Consider the following 24,011-nt stretch of genomic DNA (forward strand, 5'->3'; position numbering starts at 1 on the left):
CAGTGAGCGCTCACCTGGCCTCATCACAGTGTCCCGGTGTGCACTCACCTGGACTCATCACAGTGTCCCAGTGTGCGCTCACCTGGCCTCATCATAGTGCCCCAGTGTGCACTCACCTGGACTCATCATAGTGTCCCACTGTGCGCTCACCTGGCCTCATCATAGTGTCCCAGTGGGCGCGCATCTAGCCTCATCATAGTGTCCCAGTGTTCACTCACCTGGCCTCATCATAGTATCCCAGTGTGCGCTCACCTGGCCACATCATAGTGCCCCAGTGTGCGCTCACCTAGCCTCATCATACTGTCACAGTGTGCGCTCACCTGGCCTCATCATAGTGCCCCAGTGTGCGCTCACCTGGCCTCATCATACTGTCACAGTGTGCGCTCACCTAGCCTCATCATAGTGCCCCAGTGTGCGCTCACCTAGCCTCATCATACTGTCACAGTGCGCGCTCACCTAGCCTCATCACAGTGCCCCAGTGTGCGCTCACCCGGCCTCATCATAGTGTCCCAGTGTGCACTCAACTGGCCTCATCATAGTGTCCCAGTGTGCACTCAACTGGCCTCATCATAGTGCCCCAGTGTGCGCTCAGCTAGCCTCATCGCAGTATCCCAGTGTGCACTCACCTGGCCATATCATAGTGTCCCAGTGGGCGTTCACCAGGGCTCATCATAGTGTCCCAGTGTGCGCTCACCTGGCGTCATCATACTGTCTCAGTGTGCGCTCACCTAGACTCATCAAAGTGCCCCAGTGTGCGCTCACCTGGCCTCATCATAGTGTCCCAGTGTGTGCTCACTTGGCCACACCATAGTGTCCCAGTGTGTGCTCAACTAGCCTCATCATAGTGTCCCAGCGTTTGCTCATCATAGTTTCCCAGTGTGCGCTCACCTAGCTTCATCATAGTGTCCTAGTCTGCGCTCACCTGGCCTCAACATAGAGTACCAGTGTGCGCTCACCTAGCCTCATCATAGTGCCCCAGTGTGCGCTCCCCTAGCCTCACCATAGTGCCCCAGTTTGTGCTCACCTGGCCTCATCATAGTGTCCCAGTGTGCGCTCACCTGGCCTCATCATAGTGTCCCAGTGTGCGCTCAGCTAGCCTCATCATAGTGTCCCAGTGTGCGCTCACATACCCTCATCATAGTGCCCCAGTATGCACTCACCTGGATTCATCATAGTGTCACAGTGTGCACTCAACTGGCCTCATCATAGTGCCCCAGTGTGTGCTCCCCTAGCCTCATCATAGAATCCCAGTGTGCGCTCACCCGGCATCATCAAAGTGCCCCAGTGTGTGCTCACCTGGCCTCATCACAGTATCCCAGTGTGCACTCGCCCGGCCTCATCACAGTGTCCCAGTGTGCACTCGCCCGGCCTCATCATAGTGTCCCAGTGTGCGCTCACCTAGCCTCATCACAGTGTCCCAGTGTGCGCTCACCTAGCCTCATCACAGTGTCCCAGTGTGCGCTCACCTAGCCTCACCATAGTACCCCACTGTGCACTCACCTAGCCTCATCATAGTTTAACAGTGTGCGCTCACCTAGCATCATCATAGTGCCTCCGTATGTGCTCACCTGGCCTCATCATAGTCTCCCAGTGTGCACTCAACTGGCCTCATCATAGTGCCCCAGTCTGCACTCACCTAGCGTCATCATAGTGTCCCAGTGTGCGCTCACTTGGCCTCATCATAGTGTCGCAGTGTGCGTGCAACTAGCCTCATCATAGTGTCCCACTGTGCGCTCACCTGGCCTCATCATAGTATCCGAGTGTGTGCTCACCTGGCCTCATCATACTGCCCCAGTGTGCGCTCACCTAGCCTCATCATACTGTCACAGTGTGTGCTCACCTACCCTCATCATAGTATGCCAGCGTAGGCTCACCTAGCTTCATCATAGTGTCCCAGTGTGTGCTAACCTAGCCTCATCATAGTGTCCCAGTGTGCGCTCACCCGGCCTCATCATAGTGCCCCAGTGTGCGCTCACCCGGCCTCATCATAGTGTCCCAGTGTGCGCTCACCCGGCCTCATCATAGTGTCCCAGTGTGCGCTCACCTTTCCTCATCATAATGTCCCAGTGAGCGCTTACCTGGCCTCATCACAGTATCCCAGTGTGCACTCACCTGGACTCATCACAGTGTCCCAGTGTGCGCTCACCTGGCCTCATCATAGTGCCCCAGTGTGCGCTCACTGAGCCTCATCATAGTGCCCCAGTGTGCGCTCACCCGGCCTCATCATAGTGTCCCAGTGTGCACTCGCCCGGCCTCACCATAGTGTCCCAGTGTGAGCTCACCTAGCCTCATCATAGTGTCCCACTGTGCGCTCACCCGGCATCATCAAAGTGCCCCAGTGTGTGCTCACTCAGCTTCATCATAGTGTCCCCGTGTGCACTCACGCAGCCTCATCATACTGCCCCAGTGTGTGCTCACCTGGCCTCATCATAGAGCCCCAGTGTGCGCTCTCCGGGCCTCATCATAGTGTCCGAGTGAGTGCTCACCTGGTCTCATCATAGTGTCCAAGTGTGCACTCACCTGGCCTCATCATAGGGTCCCAGTGTGCGCTCACCTGGCCTCATCATAGTGTCGCAGTGTGCGCGCAACTGGCCTCATCATAGTGTCCCAGTGTGTGCTCCCCTGGCCTCATCATAGTAACCCAGTGTGTGCTCCCCTGGCCTCATCATAGTATCCCAGTGTGGGCTCACCTAGCTTCATCATAGTGTCCCAGAGTGTGCTCACCTAGCCTCATCATAGTGTCCCAGTGTGCGCTAACCTAGCCTCATCATAGTGCCCCAGTGTGGGCTCACCCGGCCTCATCATAGTGCCCCAGTGTGCGCTCACCTGGCCTCATCACAGTGCCCCAGTGTGCGCTCAAATGGCCTCATCACAGTGTCCCAGTGTGCGCTCACCTGGCCTCATCATAGTGTCCCAGTGTGCGCTCAGCTAGCCTCATCATAGTGTCCCAGTGTGCGCTCAGCTAGCCTCATCATAGCGTCCAAGTGTGCGCTCACCTGGCCTCATCATAGCGTCCCAGTGTGTGCTCACCTGGCCTCATCATAGCGTCCCAGTGTGCGCTCACCTGGCCTCATCATAGTGTCACAGTGGGTGCTCACCTGGCCTCATCATAGTGTCACAGTGGGTGCTCACCTGGCCTCATCATAGTGTCCCAGTGTGCGCTCACCTAGCCTCATCATAGTGTCCAAGTGTGCGCTCACCTAGCCTCATCACAGGGCCCCAGTGTGCACTCCCCTGGCCTCATCGTAGTGTCCCAGTGTGCACTCAACTGGCCTCATCGTAGTTCCCCAGTGTGCGCTCACCTAGCCTCATCATAGTGTCCCAGTGTGCGCTCACCTGGCCTCATCATAGTGTCCCGGTGTGCGCTCACCTGGCCTCATCATAGTGTCCCGGTGTGCACTCCCCTGGCCTCATCATAGTGTGCCGGTGTGTGCTCACCCGGCCTCATCATAGTGTCACAGTGTGCGCTCACCTGGCCTCATCATAGTGCCCCAGTGTGTGCTCACCTAGCCGCATCATAGTGTCTCAGTGTGTGCTCACCTGGCCTCATCATAGTGCCCCAGTGTGCGCTCACCTGGCCTCATCATAGTGTCCCAGTGTGTGCTCAACTACCCTCATCACAGTGTCCCAGTGTGCGCTCAGGTAGCCTCATCATAGTGTCCCAGTGTGCGCTCTCCTGGCCTCATCATAGTGTCGCAGTGTGCGTGCAACTAGCCTCACCATAGTGTCCCACTGTGCGCTCACCTGGCCTCATCATAGTATCCGAGTGTGTGCTCACCTGGCCTCATCATACTGCCCCAGTGTGCGCTCACCTAGCCTCATCATACTGTCACAGTGTGTGCTCACCTACCCTCATCATAGTATGCCAGCGTAGGCTCACCTAGCTTCATCATAGTGTCCCAGTGTGTGCTAACCTAGCCTCATCATAGTGTCCCAGTGTGCGCTCACCCGGCCTCATCATAGTGCCCCAGTGTGCGCTCACCCGGCCTCATCATAGTGTCCCAGTGTGCGCTCACCTTTCCTCATCATAATGTCCCAGTGAGCGCTCACCTGGCCTCATCACAGTATCCCAGTGTGCACTCACCTGGACTCATCACAGTGTCCCAGTGTGCGCTCACCTGGCCTCATCATAGTGCCCCAGTGTGCGCTCACTGACCCTCATCATAGTGCCCCAGTGTGCACTCACCCGGCCTCATCATAGTGCCCCAGTGTGCGCTCACCCGGCCTCATCATAGTGTCCCAGTGTGCGCTCACCCGGCCTCATCATTGTGTCCCAGTGTGCGCTCACCTTTCCTCATCATAATGTCCCAGTGTTCACTCACCTGGCCTCATCACAGTGTCCCAGTGTGCACTCACCTGGACTCATCACAGTGTCCCAGTGTGCGCTCACCTGGCCTCATCATAGTGCCCCAGTGTGCACTCACCTGGACTCATCATAGTGTCCCACTGTGCGCTCACCTGGCCTCCTCATAGTGTCACAGTGTGCGCGCATCTGGCCTCATCATACTGTCACAGTGTGCGCTCACCTAGCCTCATCATAGTGCCCCAGTGTGCGCTCACCCGGCCTCATCATAGCGCCCCAGTGTGCGCTCACCTGGCCTCATCATAGTGCCCCAGTGTGCGCTCACCGGGCCTCATCATAGTGTCACAGTGGGTGCTCACCTGGCCTCATCATAGTGTCCCAGTGTGCGCTCACCTGGCCTCATCATAGTGTCCCAGTGTGCGCTCACCTAGCCTCATCACAGTGTCCCAGTGTGCGCTCACCTAGCCTCATCACAGGGCCCCAGTGTGCACTCACCTGGCCTCATCATAGTGCCCCAGTGTGCCCTCACCTGGCCTCATCATAGTGTCCCGGTGTGCGCTCACCTGGCCTCATCATAGTGTCCCAGTGTGCGCTCACATACCCTCATCATAGTGCCCGAGTGTGCACTCACCAGGCCTCATGATAGTGTCCCAGTGTGCACTCACCTGGCCTCATCATACTGACCCAGTGTGTGCTCACCTAGCCTCATCACAGTGTCCCAGTCTGCGCTCACCTGGTCTCATCATAGTGTCCCAGTGTGCGCTCACCTGGCCTCATCATAGCTTCCGAGGGTGCGCTCACCCGGCCTCACCATGGTGTCCCAGTGTGTGCTCCCCTGGCCTCATCATAGTGCCCCCGTGTGCACTCAACCGGCCTCATCATAGTGTCCCAGTGTGCACTCGCCCGGCCTCACCATAGTGTCCCAGTGTGAGCTCACCTAGCCTCACCATAGTGTCCCACTGTGCGCTCACCCGGCATCATCAAAGTGCCCCAGTGTGTGCTCACTCAGCTTCATCATAGTGTCCCCGTGTGCACTCACGCAGCCTCATCATACTGCCCCAGTGTGCGCTCACCTGGCCTCATCATAGAGCCCCAGTGTGCGCTCTCCGGGCCTCATCATAGTGTCCGAGTGAGTGCTCACCTGGCCTCATCATAGTGTCCGAGTGTGCACTCACCTGGCCTCATCATAGGGTCCCAGTGTACGCTCACCTGGCCTCATCATAGTGTCGCAGTGTGCGCGCAACTGGCCTCATCATAGTGTCCCAGTGTGTGCTCCCCTGGCCTCATCATAGTAACCCAGTGTGTGCTCCCCTGGCCTCATCATAGTATCCCAGTGTGGGCTCACCTAGCTTCATCATAGTGTCCCAGAGTGTGCTCACCTAGCCTCATCATAGTGTCCCAGTGTGCGCTAACCTAGCCTCATCATAGTGCCCCAGTGTGGGCTCACCCGGCCTCATCACAGTGCCCCAGTGTGCGCTCACCTGGCCTCATCACAGTGCCCCAGTGTGCGCTCACCTGGCCTCATCATAGTGTCCCAGTGTGCGCTCAGCTAGCCTCATCATAGTGTCCCAGTGTGCGCTCAGCTAGCCTCATCATAGTGTCCAAGTGTGTGCTCACCTGGCCTCATCATAGTGTCCCACTGTGCGCTCACCTGGCCTCATCATAGCATCCCAGTGTGCGCTCACCTGGCCTCATCATAGTGTCCCAGTGTGTGCTCACCTGGCCTCATCATAGTGCCCCAGTGTGTGCTCACCTGGCCTCATCATAGTGCCCCAGTGTGTGCTCACCTATCCTCATCATAGTGTCCCAGTGTGCGCTCACCTGGCCTCATCACAGTGTAACAGTGTGCGCTCACCTGGCCTCATCACAGTGCCCCAGTGTGCGTTCACCTAGCCTCATCATAGTGCCCCAGTGTGCACTCACCCGGCCTCATCATAGTGCCCCAGTGTGTGCTCACCCGGCCTCATCATAGTGTCCCAGTGTGCCTCACCTGGCCTCATCATAGTGTCCCAGTGTGTGCTCACCCGGCCTCATCATAGTGTCCCAGTGTGCCTCACCTGGCCTCATCATAGTGTGCCAGTTAGCACTCACCTGGCCTCATCATAGTGTCCCAGTGTGCACTCAACTGGCCTCATCATAGTGCCCCAGTGTGTACTAACCTAGCCTCATCATAGTGTCCCAGTGTGCACTCAGCTGGCCTCATCATAGTGCCCCAGTGTGAGCTCATGTAGCCTCGATATAGTGTCGTGTGTGCGCTCACCCGGCCTCATCATAGTGTCCCAGGGTGCGCTCACCCGGCCTCATCATAGTGCCCCAGTGTGCACTCACCTAGCCGCATCATAGTGCCCCAGTGTGCGCTCACCTGGCCTCATCACAGTGCCCCAGTGTGCGCTCACCTGGCCTCATCATAGTGTCCCAGTGTGTGCTCACCTACCCTCATCACAGTGTCCCAGTGTGCGCTCAGCTAGCCTCATCATAGTGTCCCAGCGGGCGCTCCCCTGGCCTCATCATAGTGTTGCAGTGTGCACTCACCTAGCCTCATCATAGTGCCCCAGTGTGCACTCACCTGGCCTCATCATAGTGTCCCAGTGTGCACTCAACTGGCCTCATCATAGTGCCCCAGTGTGCGTTCACCTGGCCTCATCATAGTGTCCCAGTGTGCGCTCACCTGGCCTCATCATAGCGTCGCAGGGTGCGCTCACCAGGCCTCATCGTAGCATCCCGGTGTGCGCTCACCTGGCCTCATCATATTGTCCCGGTGTGCGCACACCGGGCCTCATCATAGCGTCCCTGTGTGCACCCACCCGGCCTCATCATAGTGCCCCAGTGTGCACTCACCTGGCCTCATCATAGTGTCCTGGTGTGCGCTCACCTAGCCTCATCATAGTGTCCCAGTGTGCATTCATCTGGCCTCATAATAGTGTCCCAGTGTGCACAAATCTGGCCTCATCATAGTGTCCCAGTGTGCGCTCACCTGGCCTCATCATAGTGTCCCAGTGTGTTCTCACCTAGCCTCATCATAGTGTCCCAGTGTGCACTCACATACCCTCATCATAGTGTCCCAGTGTGCACTCACCTCGCCTCATCATAGTGTCCCAGTGTGCACTCAACTGGCCTCATCATAGTGCCCCAGTGTGCGTTCACCTGGCCTCATCATAGTGTCCCAGTGTGCGCTCACCTGGCCTCATCATAGCGTCCCAGGGTGCGCTCACCTGGCCTCATCGTAGCGTCCCAGGGTGCGCTCACCTGGCCTCTTCATAGCGTCCCGGTGTGCGCACACCGGGCCTCATCATAGCGTCCCTGTGTGCACCCACCTGGCCTCATCATAGTGCCCCAGTGTGCACTCACCCGGCCTCATCATAGTGCCCCGGTGTGCACTCACCTGGCCTCATCATAGTGTCCCGGTGTGCGCTCACCTAGCCTCATCATAGTGTCCCAGTGTGCGTTCACCTGGCCTCATAACAGTGTCCCAGTGTGCACAAATCTGGCCTCATCATAGTGTCCCAGTGTGCGCTCACCTGGCCTCATCATAGTGTCCCAGTGTGTGCTCACCTAGCCTCATCATAGTGTCCCAGGGTGCACTCACCCGGCCTCATCATAGTGTCCCAGTGTGCGCTCACCTGGCCTCATCATAGCGCCCCAGTGTGTGCTCACCTAGCCGCATCATAGTGTCCCAGGGTGCGCTCACCCGGCCTCATCACAGTGCCCCAGTGTGCGCTCACCTGGCCTCATCATAGCGCCCCAGTGTGTGCTCACCTAGCCGCATCATAGTGTCCCAGTGTGCGCTCACCCGGCCTCATCACAGTGCCCCAGTGTGTGCTCACCTACCCTTATCACAGTGTCCCAGTGTGCCCTCAGTTAGCCTCATCATAGTGTCCCAGTGTGCGCTCAGCTAGCCTCATCATAGTGTCCCAGCGTGCGCTCTCCTGGCCTCATCATAGTGTCCCAGTGTGCACTCACCTAGACTCATCATAGTGTCCCAGTGTTCCCTCACCTAGCCTCATCATAGTGCCCCAGTGTGCGCTCACCTGGCCTCATCATAGCGTCCCACTGTGCGCTCACCTGGCCTCATCATAGCGTCCCACTCTGTGCTCACCTGGCCTCATCATAGCGTCCCAGCGTGCACTCACCCGGCCTCATCATAGTGCCCCGGTGTGCACTCACCCGGACTCATCATAGTGTCCCGGTGTGCGCTCACGCGGCCTCATCATAGTGTCCTGGTGTGCGCTCACCCAGCCTCATCATATGGTCCCAGTGTGCGCTCACCCAGACTGATCATAGTGTCCCAGTGTGCGCTCACCTGGCCTCATCATAGTGTCCCAGTGTGCGCTCACCTAGCCTCATCATAGTGTCCCAGTGTGCGCTCAGCTAGCCTCATCATAGTGGCCCAGTGTGCACTCACCCGGCCTCATCATAGTGTCCTAGCATGCGTTCCCATGATCATGTACACAGCGGATTTAGGAGACTACAAACCCAAAGTAAATGTTCATCTTTTTTTCCACAATTAAGTTATTGTGATAAAATTAGTGCTATCTTAAGTATAATCAAATAATAAAATACCATATTTGAAAGTAATCGATGAACACAAACTGAACAGTCAAGCCATGCTTGCTGGCCAGGCTGGGCCGGGGAGCAGGGTAGATACTGAACTGGCACTGATTTCTCCACATTGTCAATGCTGGGCAAACTTACCTGCCTTGATCTAACAAGACATCTTCTCCTACCTCTCCTTCTTTAGAACCTGTGATTAAATGATATACCACTGTGTAAAATACACATGTGTTTATATTTAATGTTATTATATGCATTCTATGTGAAATGAAATTCCAGAATAATTATGAATAAACAAACAGTAAAACCAAAATACTTTAAAGAAACCGAAGTTTCACTTTAAGCATTTTAAACATGTTCCCTTTTAGGCCAGCAGATGTAGTTGCGAATTAAAATAGGAACCACAAGCACTTTCATCAAGCTGCTCTAGGTTAGCCATTAGATGGCACCCTTTTGTGTTGGAACTGGGTTTCTATCAGAGATTTAATACAATTCGAGCTAGCTACTTACAATTATTTAACGCTGGAGTTGATTTTGATTTATCTAGAATGATCATCTCAATTATTTATTGAGTGCATAGACTTGGACCATTTCTGTTCAACATTTTCTGACTGAGACTGTTTTCTTAGTCATACAAAGATGAGACAGTACACAGTGACAGAAGTTCTTACTGGACTCAGGGTAACCTCATAATTATCAAAACTCTCTAAACGCTGAGCTGAATATACCACATTGCTGTCTGCAAGCCTCAGAGCAGGGTCATACCATAAGAATTTGCTTAGAAAGTCAACAGGTAAGGTTTACCACTTTACAGGGTAGCGCTGTCTTAGCACAGTGCATGCATGGCTCAGGAGAGACCCACAAATGACTTTAGAATGAACAAACCAGCAAATTAGTAAACACTACCACCTTTAAAAGATATGTCCTTGAAAAGGTATCAGTGAGTTCATTTTTCTGTGGGCCTTCTCAGACATGGAGATCAAACTGATATGCCTAATGATCTATATGCAGAGAGAGTGCATATGCAGTCTTTTTACGTAGACATAAAGATGTCAGGAACTCTCTTTCTTTGTGGTGCCAGCACCTAACCCAATCCCAGGTACCCAGCAGAGGCTGAGTAGATATTTCCTACTTATCACTGGATGACATAAAGATGCAATATAAAAGGATTTCACATATTCTTATATTCAGTAGTGCCAACTAGAAAATATTTTTTCTCCCCAAAATATCTTATTTAGGCAGCAATCCTTGTATCAATGCCAAAAAACAAAGAAGTTCACATTCTACCCATCTTCAGTGCTGGGCAAACATATCTGCTTTGTTTGGTAACAAGATAGCTCCCAATACCTCTCCTTCTTTGGAACCTCTGATTAAATGATATACCACTGTGTGAAATAGAAATGTATGTTTGTATTTAATATATGTGTTCTATGTGAAATGAAATTCCATAATAATTATGAATAAAAAATTGGATTATTCTAGCACAGTTGGATTATTCTAGCCCATAAACACTGAATTATCAAGTGTATAATTTAGATAACCTAATTTTGTTGGTTTATGAAAACTGGGATTGACTCTTCTAAGTGAGACTATTTGTATTTTCAAATACCTTAAAATTTTACTAAGTTTGTGACCCACATTACTAAACACTGGAAACATCACATATCAGTTCCACACAGTTCATGTAAAGTGCTAGCAGATTGTCATTTTTATAGAAACTAGAAGCTTAATAACTTTATTACTAAGTACTACTTAATAATCTGAAGATTCAGACCTGGGTTTAAATCTTGACACTGCCAATCACATGTTATGTCATCTTGGGCAAGTGATTTAACCTCTTTGAGCCCCAATTCCCTCATTTATAAAATGGGAGATATTAATATCTGCTAGATAGTTATTATGAAGATTAAATAATCCGCTATGTCTAAAATGTCTGTAGAACGCCTAAAATGGAAGAAGAGATTTTATATTGGTCGAAAGCAAAATTGAGGTTAACAGCAAAAATCATGAAAAATCTTCAGTCACAGGTTTTCTGTCTTTTCAAGCAATCTCTAATTTAGCATTACAAACAATGACTAGCCAGCAAAGTTAACTCAAAAATCAAGGTGCGGGCCAGGTGCAGTGGCTCACACCTTTAATCCCAGCACTTCGGGAGGCTGAGGCAGAAGATCGCTTGAGTCCAGGAGTTCGCAACCAGCCTGGGCAACATAATGAGACATCATCTGTACAAAAAATAAAAAAAATGAGCCAGGCATAGTGACATGCATCTGTGGTCCCAGCTACACAGGAGGCTGAGGTGGGAAGGTTGCTTGAGCCCAGGAGGCTGCAGTGAGCTGAGGTCACACCACTGCACTCCATCCTGGGTGACAGAGGAAGACCTTGTCTCCAAAAAGTCAAAAATAAAAATAAATTTTAAAAACAAAGGTTAGACTAGGAGAAAAGCACCATCATCTGTCTATCAGTGTATTCTGAGTGGAAAGCACAGTAATGTTTATGTTTGTTTACGATTAAACTAAATATGAAAAGCTCAATAATGTCTATGAGGTTGTTCCTGCAACCCTGCCAACTTGCCCCAGTTTCTTCCTCCCTGCTGAATCATTCCCATCAGCATATACATGCTGTTAATTCTCCCAATGTAAAATATAACAAGTAAAAACTTATCTCTTGATCCCATTCTTTTTTCCAGCTATGACCCCATTTCCTTCCTTCACTTTGTGGCAAAACTCAAGACTCACCCAGATACACTGCCTCTGATTCTCCTCTATTCTCTTTTGAATCACTCAGGCTTCACTCCACCATGTCACCAATGGCTGTCACACTGCCAAACCCGGTGAATTATCAGTCCTCATCTTACGTAACTTATCACCAGCATACAACACAGTCAGTCACTTCTCCTTGAAGTGTTTTCTTCACCGGGTGTCCAAGTCACCAGGCCAAGGAGATTTCCCTCTTCAGTAGGGTACTTTCCCCTCATTCCCCCACCTCTTAACATTAGGAGTCCCCAAGAGTTCCTTCCTCAGACCTCTTCTCTTTTCTTTCAACCTTCACTGCCTTGGTGAGTTAATCTAGTCTCACAGCTTTAAATGCTAGCCATATACTGACGAGTCTCAAATTCAAATCTTCACCTTGTACTTCTCCCCTAACTCTCAACTTCTATATCTAACTGCTTACTTGCTCTCCATCTCACTATCAAACGGATGTGTCAACCTCACAAGTCAGATTGAGCTCCTGACATTATCTCCCAATACCTCCTTTTCTCACACTGCTCCCCACCCATCCTTCAGTTGCTCAGGCCAAAAGTCTTGATGACATCCAACTTCACTCTTTCTCACACCCCACATCCAATCAACAACAAATCTTTGCTGACTTGACCTTCAAAATATATCGACACCTGTTTTCATCAACTTTACCGCTGCCACCTATCTCAAACTACTGCCAATTCTCACCAGTCACGAAGGGTCCGGTCCACAGAACTTCCAACCAGTTGTTTAAAAAAAGAAGGCAGTCATTCTTAATGTAATGCTCTGTAGCTTGAAGTATAAATTTTACATATATACACAAACATAGACACAGACACACAAGATTTTAGGATTTTTTCCAAAAATGTGTAAATAACACATTAATAATTTAAATAATTTTTAAATGCTTTAACTCTTACAAAGATTATATATATATGTCAAACAGCAATAGAAAGTTGTTCCAAATTAATAATTTTATTGAACAAATCGCTAATGTCAATTTATTTATTTATTCTACTTTGTTTTGGAGACAGGGTCTTACCCCACTGCCAAGGCTGAAGTGCAATGATCTTGGCACACTGCAGCCTCAGCCTGTGAGGCTCAGGTGATCCTCCTCCCTCAGCCTTCTGAGTAGCTAGGACTAGAGGCGCATGCCACCACACCCAGCTAATTTTTTTATAGAGACAGGGTTTCTTTACATTGCCCAGGCTGGTTTTGGACTTCAGAGCTCAAGTGATTTGCCTGCCACAGGCTCCCAAGGTGCTGGGATTACAGGCATAACCCACTGCACCCGCCCTAATGTCAATTTATATAGAACATTAGCTATAAATTAGTCATTACTTAATTATATTTGAAGTTTTACCACCTTCGAAAATTGTATTTATTAGTAATAAGAGGTTGTCTAGTTATGTGTAAGAATTTAGTCACGTACTCTGTCATCATCTCCCTAGACAGTGACCAAACTACATGCAAATAAATTTGAAAACCAGAAAAATTTAGAACACAGTAAGCAGAATAAACATGTAGATACCAGGGACAAGACTGTAGTTACTTACACTGTGAACTCCTAAAGCTTTCCAGACTGCGAAGCTAATCACACCAACCCCACACCATGCATACAGTGAGCCCCAGCCCAGAGCTCGCAAGGCAAGGGAAGACCCGCTTTCCGGTAATGCAGCCGTGGCCATACTTCCCTGAAATGAAACAGAAAAGCTGAGGTAAAAACAATCAGTGCAGAAAGAATAAGCATTCTGGGGGTGTTTGCAAATTCCTCTCTGTGCAAACAACATGATATTAGGAAGCTAGATCAACCCAAGGTCTAATTCTGGCTTTGCTACTTAATAATTGCATGCCTTCTCTGACTCACAGATATTTGAGTATGCAAGGCACCTTGCCTGTTAATTCTTCCAGAAAAATCCTAGACCATTTTGTCAAGATTTCTCTATCCCCCATTCATTGGCATTTTCACAGAATGACATTAAAGTGGTATTAAAACAACTCAGTTATTTTATGAATGTTTTTCCTGCCATAATATTAAGATGAGCAAGGGCACCAGATATTTCAGATAAGTAAACTTTGCATGTGTGTAAACATTATGTACTTTCTTCAGTTATTTTAACCAAATAGACATATAATACATGTTATTTTCTCTCATAGCACCTCATTTAGTCTACCGATTATGAGACTGATGTACAAATGCAGGATAGACTAGTTAACAAAAATGCTGATCTATTTTAATAGATCGACCAAAGAAGCTCAAGAGTAAATTACTTTGCCACTTTTAGCTTGCACCTTCCTCTTTCTGTTTATTCAGGGAACTACAAAGAAAAATGAATGTCCATTCAGCATCTATTATTGCTTTTCAACTCCCAGTTGTTTTGCATGACACACAGCTAAGACAATGAGAACAGGACATTAAAAGGATAACTATCATCCCAAAATAAAAGCAGTGTAGGCAGTCCCCAACTGAAAAGTTTATCATTTTAAAGTTCTCTGGGGTTACAATTTGAATCTGTTTTAATACCTAGAATTCCAGGCTAATGGATAGAAGTCTGTTTAAATAGCAAGATTACTAAAAATTGTATCATTTCTTCCCTAGAAGTATCCCAAGATGGGAAGAGTACCATGTTGGGCAAGTTGCTTAATTCATCTGGGCCTCAGTTTCCTGCCCTTTAATGGGGACCACACATAACGGTGCTGCATAGGACGTTAGGAGAGTTCAATGAGTCAAGCCCGCAGAAGAGCAGCCAGCACATGCTAAGCACTCAAATATTAGATATTATCAATGTTAGAAAAGACCTCCAGGTGACAACTGTGAAGTGCACTGACTAAGTGAGATTCTTAGACTGGTGCTTGCTCAGTATAAACGCATTAACTGTGTGCTCCAAAATCTCTGAGTTCTTCTACAAACAATTTTACCTCTGAAACAGAGTCTGGGTAAGTGGTCATACTCTAATTCCAGTGTTTTCCCAGAGGGAGACAGAACCATCTAAAACAGGGGTTCTCAAACTACCTGGTCTCAGGATCCCTTTACACTTGGGCCCTAAAGACTTTCAATTAAGTGGGTTGTATTTATCAATATTTAATGTATTAGAAATTAAAACTAAGAAATTCTTAAATTATATTAGTCATTTAAAAATAGTAAATCATTTTAGATTAATATAAGCCTATTTTTTATGAAAAATTACTTTTCCAAAACAAAACTGTGCAAAGAGAGACAATGTTTTACATTTTTGTTAGTCTTTTATTTATTTATATTTTTTGAGATGGAGTCTCGCTCTGTCACCCAGGCTGGAGTGTAGTGGCGTGATCTCAGCTCACTGCAACCTCCACCTCCCAGGTTCAAGCAACTCTTGTGCCTCAGCCTCCCAAGTAGCTGGGATTACAGGTGCATGCCACCATGCCCAGCTAATTTTTGTATTTTTAGTAGAGACGGGGTTTCACCGTGTTGCCCAGGCTGGTCTCAAACTCCCGGCCTAAAGTGATCCGCCTCCCTCAGCCTCCCAAAGTGCTGGGATAAAAGTTTTCTAAAATCTAATTTTCACTTGAAAGCTTGAATTTTATCAGTGGCAATAAATACTGACAATTGTTTGCTTGAAAAGACAAGCTCATTTTATTCATTGTTAAGATGTCTGCCAAATATCCGCTTCTGAATAACCATAGTTTGTCAGTTATTCTTTCAAGTAAAAATGATATTCTATAGGAAAAAAGTGGCTAGTTCAGCTTGCAATTCAATTGCTTTTCTAGAGAAAAAATCCTACTTCAGTATAAAATAGAAATGCTTTACGTATTTATTTCCCTTTTTTTTTTTTTTTTTTTTTTTTGAGACAGAGTCTCGCTCTGTCACCCAGGCTGGAGGGCAGTGGCAAAATCTCGGCTTACTGCAAGCTCCGCCTCCCGGGTTCACGCCATTCTCCTGCCTCAGCCTTCCGAGTAGCTGGGACTACAGGCACCCGCCACCCACCCAGTTAATTCTTTTGTATTTTTAGTAGAGACGGGGTTTCATCGCGTTAGCAAGGATGGTCTCAGTCTCCTGACCTCATGATCTGCCCGCCTCGGCCTCCCAAAGTGCTGGGATTACAAGTGTGAGCCACCTCGCCCGGCCTTGTATTTCCCATTTCTTTACACAGAATATTAAAATGAGGTTTATTTGAGGGTCATGATTTAATAAAATTAACTATTTTATTTCTTCAACAAGGACATTGTTAAGTAATACTGGCTTTAAAAAATACAGGTACTTTGTAATGAAGGACACAAGGACTTTCACAGTTTGGTGCTACTGCCTTAGACCAAGGTATCAGCAGTTTTACTCTCCATTGCCTCTGTACCATTAGTACAAGCATCTTAGTATCATTATGAAAATAGTTCTGACTTCATGGACCCAAGGATCAAGGATCAGCAGGGTTCTGTGGACTGCAGTTTGAAAACCACTGTTAGACCCCGAAGGGCATCTGTGATGATCAAATCTCAGAACAACAAAATAGGATGGAAAGTTGTGATATGTGTACATGCTCCCCTCAGCCCCAGAGAATCCCTAGTTTTCATCAGATTATTAAAAAGATCAGTGAGCCAAGGATTAACATAACTTAGGCTTAGAAATCAACCAAAACTCTACTGTTAAGGCACTACTCTGATTTCCACCACAAAATATATTTCTGCTCTGAAAATATTGTATAACATAGAGAGAAAATGACCCACAAGGTCCATAGCAGTGATTTAGGAAGCTCCATATAAGCTTAGAGCATTCAGAGGGGATCCAAGCACACTTTAAACATGGTCTCTTGCCATTATGGTATCGATAAGGCTTAAGTATGATTATTAAAGATAAATGTAAGTGGAAAGGAAACTTGACTTTTTATGATGTTTTACATAACACTTTTCCTCCATAGCACACATCAAATTGTAATTACACAGTTATTTGTGTGAATATTTATTTATTTATTTTTGAGAGAGAGTCTCGCTCTGTCACCCAGGTTGAAGTGCAGTGGTGTGATCTGGGCTCACTACAACCTCAGCCTCCTGGGTTCAAGTGATTCTCCTGCCTCAGCCTCCCGAGTAGCTAGGACTACAGGAGTGCCACACACCTGGCTACCTGGCTCATTTTTGTATTTTTAGTAGAGATGGGTTTTCGCCATGTTGGCCAGGCTGGTCTCAAACTCTTGACCTCAGGTGATCTGCCCCTCTCAGCTTCCCAAAGTGCTGGGATTACAGGCATGAGCCACGATGCCTGGCCCAAATTTAGATTCAAAGTCATGTTGTGAACAGGAAATGTACCAGATAAGCTTTCAAAGTCTTATTCCGCTAAAATTTAACAAAGCACATAAGTACATCCTTCTAAATGAAAATAAAGACCGTTGGTTAATTTGTACATTTCTAGAATCCATGAGCGTATATAAATTCACATCTTAAAGCAATGTGAAAGACCATCAATATTTTCTTTATTTTTTCTACGCAAAAGCTGCCATATATTGTAAACAATAACAATGCTATGAATGGATTTCAGTGTCACCAACCTTATTGAACCATTCAGGGCTTTTCTTTTTAGCCAATGATAATGTTGTAATAAATCCAGCTAGCATTCCCGCTGCAGCAACGGTACCAAGGAAAATTCCACCTGCCAAGAGTTTCGGGGAGGAGAGGGGATATTAAAAAAAATTAAATAAAAAGAGGTTAAAAAGATGTACAAAAGTAAGTTTAAGATACTATTCGAGTTACAATCAAAATCACTTTTGAAATTCAAGAAACCATGGCTAAGCAGCTCTTGCTAACAGTAAATGACAGCGGCTCAGAAACACGCGTGACCGCACGACCTCTGGTTCCTTGGGTCATTCCGAGTTATTATTCCCGAGCGCAGAGAAAAGGTTCAGCTTCCCTTCCCCTCTCCCCTGGGACCACAGCGTGAAGTTTCTCACGGGGAGGAGAAGAGACGATGGCAATCAGAAAAGGCAAGGCTCTAGAACAATTGCAGAGGTGACGGGGAAATATGGCACGTCCGGGAGAATAGCTCGCGGGATCTGCCCCCCGCCCCGCCCAAGGGGAGACTCCACCCAGTAAGCGACCTACCCTCCCTGGGCCGCCAGACTCCGCGGGCTAAACTCAGGGGCAAGCACAAGCTAAGGGCTCTCAGAGCGGGATATGTGTGGAAATGCCCGCTCCAGAGCAAGCCAGGGTCCGGGGTTAACTCGCCCCGACGCCCGCACCTCACCACAGCACATCTTACCTTTAACCAGGAAAAGCCGGTCATTCGTGGACCCCGGAGCCTCCAGCCCAGAGGCCGGCTGCCCAGTTGCAGTGCCCGCTGTCTCCATGTTTAGGTCGCCTCTAGTGCGTCCGTCCCCAACTGGGCCCGGGTGGAAGCGAGAACCAGGCGGAGGAGAAAGGTTCCGCTACCGCCTCCTCCTGTGCAATCTGAAGAAGGGTCCGGAGTGCGGCCGCTGTCCCCAAACCCTCCTCCAGCGCCGGGGCCGGGAAGACGTGCTGTGCCCAGCCCCAGGGGCGATGCCCTCCAAGGCCGTCTCTTAGGGAGGATCTTTTGATTTCTCCAAGGAGATCATTGCTGGACTTAAGTGATTACTTTGGCTGTTTGAAAGAACGCTCAGCCCCGACTGTAGGAGGCAGTGAGGGTCGCAGATTGCGCCAAGATTCCAGGCCCCGTCTGTGAGACCCTGGAGCTCATTTTCCTGATCAAGCTTACATTGTGTCCAACGATTTGGCCAGCGCTAACACTCCACGATTCTAAAACGCAAGCCTAGGTCTTCTGTCTGTACTTTTCTAGGTAACTTCCTAACAGTGTTGAGTAAAGTGTAAGTGACAGGCTTTCTCCCTGGAGGAGAGCCAGCCACCCGGTTCTGCGGTGACGGGTACCCCCGCCGCGGTGTGAGTGCTCGGCCTCCGTCGGGAAGTGGAACACTCACAGGATGACTGAATGAAGGTACCACCGGCGAGAGGAGAGCGACGCCCGCTGGAAGCGCTTGCAGAGCTGCCGGCAACGTTGACCGCTAGCAAGCTTGGTCTTCCGCTGGGAGGCTGGTTTGCCCATTCTGTAAATGGCCATGGAAAGGAGGAGGCTAGTGGTGATAGAAAATCTTTTCAGCCTCTCAGAGAACAATGACATCTTGTAAAATAAGGCGGTCTCTCTGCTATTTGTCCTGCCCCCCATCACCGGAGGGCATGAGTTTCCTGAGGATGGAGATGGGACTCTATGTTCAGTTTATATCCCCCAGCTTTCAGGTATTACCTGGTTACCAACAACAAATGCATGTTGAATGAATGAGTAAATGAATGCATCCATTTTTGCGTCAGTGAAGTGCAGTTAATAGCTCAAACCTGGGCTCGGGTCCTAAACCGCTTCTCAGGTGTGTGAACTTGGGGTAACTTAGCCCCTCTATAGCTCAGTTTCCTCACCTGTAAAATTTAAAAACTGATAGTAGGCCAGGCGCGGTGGTTCACGCCTGTAATCCCAGCACTTTGGGAGGCTGAGGCAGGTGGAGACCAGAAGTTCGAGATCAGCCTGGCCAACATGGTGAAACCCCGTTTCTACTAAAAATACAAAAATTAGCGGAGTCTAATGATGTGGGACTGTAATCCCAGCTACTCAGGAGGCTGAGGCAGGAGAATGGCTTGAACCTGGGAGGGAGATGTTGCAGTGAGCCGAGATCGAGCCATTGCACTCCAGCCTGGGTGACAAGAGTGAAACTCTGCCATCCACCCCATCCCCCCACACAAAAAAAATAACTGATAGTACCTAACTCATAGGATTGCTGTGAGAATTAAATGAAGCGACATCTATAAAGAAGTTAGCACAGTGCCTGGCACATATAAATATTCAATACATGTTAGCTCTAACTATTACCACCTTTGATTCCAGTAGCTATTTTGCAGCATTGCCTATGGGGATTTTTAAAAATGATGGATTACCAAGGTCTATCTACCAAGGGAGATTAGGGCTCTGAAGGCCCACGGGTGGCAGGGCAGAATGTAAAAGCTCCGTGGGGTTTCTGATGATAAAAAACTACTGCTCTGTTCAAATTTTTGTGTGGATGAGATCACACAGAATGTATGTGACCTTTGGATTTCCTGGAAACACGTCAGTATCTGAAAGGGCTTTTCAGCTGGTAAATGCTGTGCTAATTTGTTGAAGGTCCTATCCTTTTTCCTTCCCCTCATACATAACAGTAACCATAGCTGCTAACATGTATTGAGTGCTTTCTATATATCTGACATTGCACTAAGTGCTTCAAGTACATTATCTCATTTATTCCTCTCCATAAACTCAGAAAGACTAGCTTGCTCAAGCTCACACAGCTGTTAAGTGGCAGAGACAGGGCTTAAAAGCAGGTCCTTCCTTATCCGCCGTGCCAGTCGTCCTCAAGTGTGAACTTGAATATTGGAATCACCTGGAAGGCTTATTGCACTCAGCTTGCTGGGCCCCATTACCAGAGTCTGTGACTCAGTGGGGGCTGAGAACGTGTATGTCTAAGTTTCCAGGTGATGCTGTTGCCATGGGTTCCACTTCGAGAACGTCTTCTCTGTACCTTCCTCTTATGGATTACACCTCTTAAAATCCACACCATACACTTTAGCACTCGGAAATCTGTTTTCCCTAGACTGCTTAGGGAGAAAAAGTGCAGACTCCTCCACTCTCTTCTTTGCTGTCCCCTTAGAAAAGGACAGAAACATTTTAAGGATTAAGCTGGGCACAGTGGCTCAAACCTGTAATCCTAGCACTTTGGGAGGTCGAGGCAGGCAGATCACTTGAGGTCAGGAGTTTGAGACCAGCCTGGCTAACATGGCGAAACCCCATCTCTACTAAAAATACAAAAATTAGCTGGGTGTGGTGGCTGCGCCTGTAATTTCAGCTACTTGGGAGGCTGAGGCAGGAGAATCGCTTCAACCCAGGAGGCAGAGGTTGCAGTGAGCCAAGATCACACCACTGCACTCCAGCCTGGGTGACAGAGCAAGACTCCGTCTCAAGATGATGATGATGATGATGATGATGATGATGATAATAATAATTTGAGGTTTATATCACTGCTTACTATAAGGAACAGAAGGGAGATAATAGATCTTGAAATCTAGGGAAATTACAGAGTCCTGCATTCCAGAGCTGGTCTCCATTGAAAATAACTGCACATCCTAGGAAACTGGTGTCTGCTTTGTTTTGGATGTTGCAGCTCACAAACCTCTACCTTCTTTCTAAATCCCCAAAGTAAAAGGCAATCTTCCTTTTTTCTACTTGAAAGCTTGTTTTCCCAATATACACAGGACTGAAAAGGCAATTGACACAAACCAATGGTTTACACTTCAGCCTCAAAATCTGCATTTTGAGGATCTTTGTAGGATACATACCAAGGAGAGGAGGAGTTGCGAGCTCCTTGGTCAAGGCCTGTTTGTGGAGACTACTACAGCCCCATTTCTCACTAGCCCCCAGCACCTGCCCTGTGACTTGCTCTGTGCCAGATCCTGGGAGATGGTGTTTCCAGAGCCTCGGAAGCCTGCCACACACTAGGACGGGAAGTCCCTGGCCCTGGGATAAGACCAAAATCCAGGCATCCCAAGTTGGAATGCTGAAAGAAAGCATTTTTTAAAGACAATGTTTCCCAAGGTCTCATATCTCTACAGGACACCCAGTTGGGTACTTTGGGTTCAATTTGATTAATTGCACTGCTCTAAGCATTCCACAATTCCACCTAGACTTGTTACTAGAGGAAGATATGACACAAGCTCCAAACAGGTGAGTTGTAGACATTCTAAGCACAGTTTCTTTGCAAGATAGGGACTTGAGCAGGGAAGCATTTCCAAGTGTGGAAACCAGAGATTAGAAAGTCACAGAGCTTTGTTGCTTCATGCAGCACCAGCAGGACTGATATTTCAATGGAAGCACAGTACTCTTCTAGAAAAAGTAATGGAAATCTCTTACAAGCCAAGGAGGCTGCTGGGAAAGCAGGTTTATCTGAGACGGATGCTGTTGCTATTTCGGTGTTTGTTTTAGTCAGCTGAAAGTTCATACCAGGGACACATTTGACCACATTCTTATTTCAAACGTTTTGGCTCCTGTAGATTCTATTTCAAATGTTGACAGCTAGAAACCTGTTAGCTTTACCGTTCCCGGAATTTGGATGGCCCTAGCTCTAGCTGGTTTTGAACTCTGATGGACTCTTTTCCCCGTCACTTTTTAAAACATTTCTTCAGAGCTTCAATCTCTCCATGTTTAATGTATGAGGCTGAATTATTTTTAAAATCTGATAAGGGTCAAATCATCCTTCCTGCTGCTTGATATAAGATAGTTGTCAAAAATATAGGCCACGTGTGGTGGCTCGTGCCTGTAATCCCAGCACTCTGGGAGGCTGAGGCAGGCAGATCACCTGAGGTCAGGAATTTGAGACCAGCCTGACCAACATGGTGAAACCCCGTCTCTACTAGAAATACAAAAATTAGCTGGCTGTGGTGGCAGGCACCTGTAATCCCAGCTACTCAGGAGGCTGAGGCATGAGAATTGCTTGAACCCGGGAGACAGAGGTTGCAGTGAGCCGAGATCATGCCATTGCACTCCAGCCTGGGTGACCGAGCGAGACTCTATCTCAAAAAAAAAAAATACATATATATACATATAGATATGTAATTTTTTGAAAGATATATATAATTTTTTTGAGATACATATATATGTATCTCAAAATATATATATAGCAGAGATCTTTAAAAGTTATTGCCAGCTTAAGTGTGTGCACAGAAGAAAAGATCTGGACTCAACACTGAATTATTAACAGAGGTTACTTTGACAGGAGGGAGGAGGTGAGTGTTCTATCTATATCTCTTCTACTTTCTGCCTTAGTAAGTAAAATGCTGACCAAAGCCACATTTTTACATATTTCTATAATGTTTGCAAAATGTTTAACAAGGGACATGTATTACTTTTGTGAGAAGGGAAAAAATGGAAGGAAAACAATAAAATACTTTAAAAATGTATCGCCTTGTTTAAAAGATGAATTTTGTTTTAAATAGAAATATTATGTAGGTTTTCAGGGTAACTCATCAAACTCTCCAGCAGGATACCCAGTGATAACATTCTTGGAAAGCAAGGGAATGAGAGCAAGATGCATTATGTCACAAGGAGAAGCTCTGGGCTGGCATGAGAGCCCACGTGGTATCTGCACCCTCCAGTTTGCTGCTCTCAGCCTCTTGAATTCTTCCCAATATCTGCTCTGAATCCCCAGAGCTACAGCTCCTTCGAAATGGCATTAGTACAATCAATAGAAATGGTAAGTATGGTAATAACTCCTCTTGAGTGAGCTGAAACTAGCTTGAGTCCAAAGCTTGAGTCTCATTACTCATTTCCGGTATCTCATTACTAATCTTTTAGAATCATATTCTGTAACTGCCTCAGGTTGAATAATACGTCTGTCTTTATCACAGTAAATGAGAGTTGCCATTATATATTCCTCCATTCAATTTTTCTTATTGTAGAGTATATCTTTCCTATCTCTTTCTGTGCTATCAGTTGAATTGTTATCATTAATGATAGACTAGAAATCTTTTCAAGAGCTGTTATATTTCATAAGCCACTAGATATTATCTTATAAAAGAGTGATGCATATAATTTCCTTTAACTATGTTTCTCTATCTTCTTGTGAGGATCAAATAGGATCACAGATGTTCAAGAATTTTGTAAACTGTTGAGTATTCTGGCAATGTAAAGCATTGTTATTTTTAGTCCTGTGTGTGTCCCAGTTATAGAAAAGACTCTTAGCATTCCCAAAAGCCAAATATATTTCCATCTATGCATTATCATTTTGCCAGTATTTCATATACAAGGACATATGTTACACTCCCACTTACTATTAAAATCTGTGATATCAACCACTTGCATCATTAAATACATCTTATGTGTATTGTATTTATTGTTAATAATCTATCCCATTCTGATATATTAAAGGCTATAAATTATAAAATGATTTAAAAACAAGTATTATCACACGTATGATGAAAGAGTGACCACATAAAGTAGTAAGACCTTTTCTGACCAAATACTGTGTTTCGATTGACTTTATTTTTTATTGACACAGCAAGTATTTACTGAGCACCTCTATGGTCTTAAGCGCTGTTTTACTATAGTGAAGTAATGAGGCACAGTCCTTGGCTCATTGGAGCTTATAGTTCCATAACCCTTAATTTTCTAAGAATTTCATCAAAATATCTTTTCGTTTGAATCTTTGCAGTTGATATTCTTTCTTGGTCTTCTACTTTCTGCCTTAATAAGTAAACTATGGTTTACTTCTTGCTTAAAAAGTATGCAGTGCTTCAAGTCACTTCTCTGAATATCAACTGTTACTGTAAATGTGGATATAGAGGGCTTAAGAGGTTGGTCTGCATATGTACCAAACCCAGACTGTCCTGTCTTGGAATTCAGAGGGGGCCTGTGG

At 47.3% G+C, this 24,011-nt stretch overlaps 1 protein-coding gene across 2 annotated transcripts in view; it reads right to left on the reverse strand.

Annotated features, from left to right (window-relative positions):
• Nucleotides 1–18,641, reverse strand: part of TMEM242 (transmembrane protein 242) — an 85,307-nt gene extending 66,666 nt beyond the window's left edge. The window contains exons 1-4 of one of the 2 annotated variants that reach the window (XM_055389588.2): nt 17,813–18,577; nt 17,106–17,206; nt 13,149–13,286; nt 8,996–9,044 (exon numbers count right to left, since the gene is read on the reverse strand). In XM_055389588.2, coding sequence (XP_055245563.1) covers nt 9,024–9,044; nt 13,149–13,286; nt 17,106–17,206; nt 17,813–17,900 — 348 coding nt within the window. In that variant the 5' untranslated portion in view covers nt 17,901–18,577 and the 3' untranslated portion in view covers nt 8,996–9,023. Of the gene's footprint in view, nt 1–8,995; nt 9,045–13,148; nt 13,287–17,105; nt 17,207–17,812 lie in introns of both variants that reach the window. The other variant, XM_055389587.2, reaches the window with a different exon arrangement.
• Between the last annotated feature and the right edge of the window lie 5,370 nt (nt 18,642–24,011).

The sequence above is a fragment of the Gorilla gorilla genome, chromosome 5, assembly GCF_029281585.2.
Source record: "Gorilla gorilla gorilla isolate KB3781 chromosome 5, NHGRI_mGorGor1-v2.1_pri, whole genome shotgun sequence".
Classification (NCBI taxonomy): Eukaryota; Metazoa; Chordata; class Mammalia; order Primates; family Hominidae; genus Gorilla; species Gorilla gorilla.